Source organism: Hippoglossus hippoglossus, chromosome 6 (genome assembly GCF_009819705.1).
Source record: "Hippoglossus hippoglossus isolate fHipHip1 chromosome 6, fHipHip1.pri, whole genome shotgun sequence".
In the NCBI taxonomy this organism is placed as follows: Eukaryota; Metazoa; Chordata; class Actinopteri; order Pleuronectiformes; family Pleuronectidae; genus Hippoglossus; species Hippoglossus hippoglossus.
In genome coordinates, this window is record NC_047156.1 from 20,350,244 (window position 1) to 20,355,798 (window position 5,555).

General features: G+C 40.1%; 1 protein-coding gene across 2 annotated transcripts; it reads right to left on the minus strand.

Annotated features, from left to right (window-relative positions):
* Positions 1-439: 439 nt before the first annotated feature.
* Positions 440-4,094, minus strand: ppp1r15b (protein phosphatase 1, regulatory subunit 15B). Of its 2 annotated transcripts, XM_034588983.1 has the most exons (4): positions 3,670-4,094; positions 2,292-3,184; positions 1,914-2,258; positions 440-1,086 (listed from the first exon to the last, which is right to left on the minus strand). In XM_034588983.1, exons 1-4 carry the CDS (start codon positions 3,830-3,832, stop codon positions 868-870), a joined length of 1,620 nt encoding a protein of 539 aa, XP_034444874.1. In that variant the 5' UTR covers positions 3,833-4,094; the 3' UTR covers positions 440-867. The 2 variants fall into 2 exon arrangements, with proteins under 2 accessions (XP_034444874.1, XP_034444873.1); XM_034588982.1 differs by having other exon boundaries at positions 1,914-3,184.
* Between the last annotated feature and the right edge of the window lie 1,461 nt (positions 4,095-5,555).

A 5,555-nucleotide genomic window follows, 5' to 3' on the forward strand; every position in this document is an offset into this window, starting at 1 on the left:
AATAGGAAAAAGCAGATGAACAAGAAATGTAATCGGGAATCATTTGGTTTGTGTCACAACCCTGCTTTTAGGAATGAGAATGAGATTTTGTACCTTTGATCCAATGCTTAAACTATTCCCGTGGCTAGCAAACACTTTTCTCTATGAAGCTAATGAGCTTCCTAGCGGAGTGCTGAATGAGCAAAAGGAAGTTGTAAGGTCTATGATAGTTTATATACAGGCGCAGTGGACCAATCACAGCCTGTACCGGCTGAGTTGAAGTCTTGGTTGGGTGGAAAGGGCTATTGCTTTATTCAGTGGATGTTGCCTGGAGAAAAGACAATATCTCAGTTCATATAACTTCTATCTTTAGTTATGACTTAAAATGGATGTATCCTACATAACTCTTTCGTCAAATCTTTAGCTGGGTAGTTAAAGTTCCTTAAATAAAACAGTTCAAAAGACTTTGTGCCGCAAAGCTCGGTTTTTAATGATATTATCATCATCTACTTTCACCTTCTAGACTCACCACTGTGGTTTGATGTCACATAAAAACACCTACAAACAGTTAAACTGTAAAAAAATAAATCAAAGACAAGCTCCATAGGGCATAAATACATAAGTTACATTACTAGGTCAGAATATAAGGCGTACAAAAACAGTCCACACATTAATGCTGAGGTTAATATGAGAACGTGTCAGTCAGTGCAACAGTCACACAATGTAGAAAAATCATTTTGAGGTACAAAGTTGTTCAACACAACACCAAACATTGACGTTGGCCTAACATCAAATTTCTAATTGGCCGAAATCAAAATCACTGTTGCATTGCAACCAATCACGAGTTCTCATCCAAAAAAATGAAATAAAACATTCAATGCTGAAGACTTATTTATCTATTTTAAAGGCACCGTCCAGGTACGCCCTCATCTTCTCTCTGTGGGGCAGAGTGAGGCAGTGGCTGATGTCCCGCTCAGTTTCCTGGATCCGCCTCTGGAAGCGGTCCCGGTCTCGTGCCATTTCCTCCCAGCGTCCTTTACGAGACGCCTGGCGAGCAAACAGCCAGGTCCGCACGACATGGACTTGGACCAGAGGAGAAAATCGCACCTGAAATCCAGAAGAAAAGACAAAAAATAATGAATAAACATGGCTGAAATGATCCAGATGATGTGAGCTTCTTTTGAGTTTATTATCAGCTGCCAATGTAAGTAAAGAGATAATTAAATGTCAAAAAGAGACATTAAAAAATGGTTATCACCATAAGTGTTAAATTACAAATTAAAAAAGAGAAAGCAGGTACTTTCCAGCACTGACATTTCTCAGACAGATGTGTTTTCAGTCATGTTTTTCTGCCTCAGGATGTATTTTTGGAGTCTGATGTAATAATTTAGATGGGTTTAAAATGACTATGTAATCCTGCTGCAACTTCTTTAGTCTCTGCTGACTCTATTGAGTCACATGACCGACTTGGTAGTCATGACGACAATAATCATTAACTCGGCTTAACACACTGAACAGTACAGTGCGAGTTGGCTAACGAGAGGAATTAGCTCTTATCTCTGACTTTCAGTCTCAAAAGATGTTTCAGTCAGCAGAAGACACTCCCTGAATATATTAATGTATCAACTTCAAATAAAGAGTCAAGTCCTCTTCTCTATCTACACTTCAACCAATGAAACTGAGAAAAACACCATCAAAAACATTGTAGAAATTAAATTTCCCTAAAACACATTTGAAACAGTCCATTGTTTGAATTTTAGCTTTTTTAGTTTACGGCAGAATAAAGTTGTATACAATGTTAAAGCTTTGTCTTGTAAAGCCTATTTAAAAGCTTTGCAGCATTTGGCTGGAAGTCTATTTTTACTCCACAGGGCTCTCATGCTTCATCTAATCCTGTCTGACAGTGTAGCAATGAGTTATTATTAGTTCATCACCTTTTTGGTGGAGGTGTTGCTCTCCTTTCTCTCCTCTGGAGGGGACTGGTGTGTTTGTCCAGGTCTTTTCCACGGCACCAGTGTTTTGTCTTGGTGGGGGTGATGCTTTGACAGCCTGTCTGGTCGAGAGGGCTTGCTGCTGGATCTTCTGAGTGTTTTGGAGTCTTTTTTACATTTCTTGCTCTTCGTGGGTGAATTTTTTGTGTGGTGGACTTTAAGTGCATCTGGATCTTCCTCAGACTGGAGTGCTGTGGTTGAGCTCTGGAGGCAAGCCTGAAAGTTAAGAGGGTGGAACGGATCATCCTTCTGGCAGAGAAACTTCCACAACTGGTCATCTTCATCATCCTCAGATGAAGGAGGAAGGCTGCTCTCCTCATCGGTGTCTGACCTGGAGGGGGGTGCAGGAAGGGAGGCCTGTACTTTAGAGACTGTGGTGGAGGTGGTTTGAAGAGATGTGTTGCCGACTGTGCACGCAGTAAAGCACATGGGGTTGTAGGGGTCTGCAGGACTGCTGAAGAACTCCCAAAGCCTCTCACTCTCCTCTTTGTCCACATCAGGGCTCGAATCGTCCGAACTGGCCCAACTGCTCTCGCTGTCAGAGCGACTGGCCCAAAACTTCAGGCCTCGAGGCCCCAACGTCTTCTCGCTGGTCTTGCTCACTGACATGATGTCAGTGTCGCTACTGTCCCTCGCTTGGGTTTTACTTTTCCCCATGCCTGTGTTTGTTGAAATGCACGCAGAGAAAAAGAAGGGATTGTAAGGATCACTCGATTTTGACAGAGACTCCCAAAGGGCCTTACTTTCCTCACTGTCAAATTCCACTAAGTTCTGGTCTTCCTCACTACTGCAGTCTGAGCTCCTGTCCTCTTCTGAAGTCTCCTGTTTGACAACTTTTGTTTTTGAAAGATCTTGTCTGAAGAAATTTTCACGTCTTTTATGACAGGCCTCGTTTGAACTGGAGCTGTCGCTGCTTGACACAAAGACGTTCCAGTCGCCAGCAAAGCCCAGAAAGATGCCCTCTTCTTTCCCGGCCGTTCTGGACACAAAGTCATCCACGAGTCCGCAGCACAGGTCGTCGGCAAAGGGGTCGACATCCGAGCAGAACTCAGAGAGGGGATTTGATCCGCCGACCATGACTCCGTTGTCTCCGTCAAACAATGAGGAGAACAGGAAGGATTCTGTTGGATTGGCTGTGGTGCTCATGTGCTGGATGTGCTGACCTGTCTCATCTGTGATTCTCACGTGGACCTCGAACCTTAACAATTGAAAAACTGGAAAAACAAGAAGACAGTGTGAAAATGGTTTGAAATTCAACAGAGGATAAATAAGTCACACTCTTCGAGAAGTAATAACCTCCTGGAGATTGTGTTTGCATTGTCTGATCTTGAAGCATTTCAATCATAACAAATCAAACGTATACAACTCACTATTACGTAATCATCATGAACACATCACAACGGTTGGACTTTACCACATTGATATGAACATGTTCAATTTACCATATTAAACCAAACAATATTAAACTTGACATGTTAAACTTAACGTATTAAACCAAACATGTTAAACTTGACATGTTAAACTTAACGCATTAAACCAAACATGTTAAACTTGACATAAAACCGAACATGTTAAACTTGACATGTTAAACTTAACGCATTAAACCAAACATGTTAAACTTGACATAAAACCGAACATGTTAAACCGGACATGTTACTCTAACGCTACAAAGCAGCTGTAGCTGGTGGTTTGCTCTCACCGGACATGAAGGTGCAGTAAATGACCTGCAGCAGCAGCCGAAGCTGTTCCCACATCACGGTGAGCATCTGTTTGGTCCAAGGCAGCAGCGCCTTCCCTCCGCTACCGAATCTCTCCATGGCCGCTTGTTCCGGAGCCTGGTCGACACCGACAGTCGGAGACATTTTCACTTCTTCTCTCTCTTCCTCCTCCTCCTCTTCTTCTTCTTGGCCTGTGGCGGTTAAACCCTCACGTATTCTGGTATTCCTCGTCAAAAACTAGTAGATGTTGAGAACTTGTCGGGGACAGAGAGACGTCGAGCAGCTGTCGCTTCATTTTCCGGTGGGTCCGAGACATGTTGTCGCTTTGCTCCGTCAGATGTTGTCCTGTGTTGTCTCCATGTTTGTCTGTGTTGTGTTATCGTCGGTGTAGAAGCTGGAAATGACTCGATGCTGTAACTTCCTCTTTAAATATACAAACCTGACGTTATGCCAAGCTGTGATTGGACGCAGCAGCTGTCACTCAGCAAAGGCGCCGCCCTTAAATGACGTTATTACGTATGACGCATGGAAAGTGACCGTAACTTCCCGATATTTTCCGTTTCTGTCCTTTGTATTCATGTAGAATTTCTTGACATAATGAATGTACCATTTCATTTTTTATGATTTTATGTAAGTTGTAAATGTCATTAAATGACATTATTACGTATGACGCATGGAAAGTGACCGTAACTTCCCGTAAACTCACTTTCAGCTCCGCACCTAGAAAAACACTTAGTGTTTTCACTTTAGTTCCTCGTTTTCGTTCCTCGCGTTAATTCATCAAAATAAATTCATCAAAATTAATCTTTTAATTAAATAATGATATAATAATTGAGTATTTGTCCTGGGACTCTAATCAAATTGATACCAAAATGATGTAGTTTCAATTTTACTGTCCCATCATTATTTTTTTGCTGAAAATCAACATCACCATAAAAAATTAAATAAACTGTCTTCTTATAATTCTGCCAAAAAGGGATTCGAGAAGAAGTCAAATTCTTCAGAATAAATGTCACAGTTTCAGAATAGTATAAATATTACATTTAAAACCCGACTTAAGCACAAACATTTATCAGTAAAAATGTAAAAAAAGAATAAGTGTGCAGTGAAATGCCCCCCCAAACTGATAAGACGTTTTTAGTTTGAAAATGTTGATGAAATACTGTATAAGCAGAGTTTAACAGTTATAGTTGATAGAGTTAACACTGTTTATAACTATTATAATTGTTGTTTGTTTAACCGACAGGTTCCCAGGATTAGTTTGGCCCCTGCAAAGGATAAAAAAGATAAGGTAAACCTAAAAGGTTGTGAGACTATTAATGTAATAAAAAGCTAATCTGATAAACACATTTATATGTATGTTCTCATTTGAATATGTTCTTAATTTGGCTTTTGTCCAATTCCTGATTTTGTTGTGAAATTTGGGATCAACACCATCGGAAATGTTTGGTGCAGAACTACTGTCAATGAGACCAACTACACTTATTGAAACTCATCGTGTGCTAAAGATTTTTGGAGACTACTGATTTAATCATGGAATATCTATTTTATGAACTTGTATAATTTTAATGTAAAATGTTGCTAAACAGGAATATGTCATCTACTGATTCATGACAATATTTCCCTCATGATTGATAGTCTTGCTCCATTATTGTAATTGCTATTTATCTATTGTAAAAAAAGGTCTTCCCTTTTTAAATTCCTGTAGTGCCTGCCGCACTGATGTTGTTTGTATGTTATTTTCTGAGTTCTTAAGTAAATATTGTTGATCATTAAAGATTTTAATCTGACATGTACAAGTCCTTTGTCCAATTTTTAGCTGTGTGAGTGTAGTGTTGTGCAGTGATAAGTGAAAACCACAAAACAT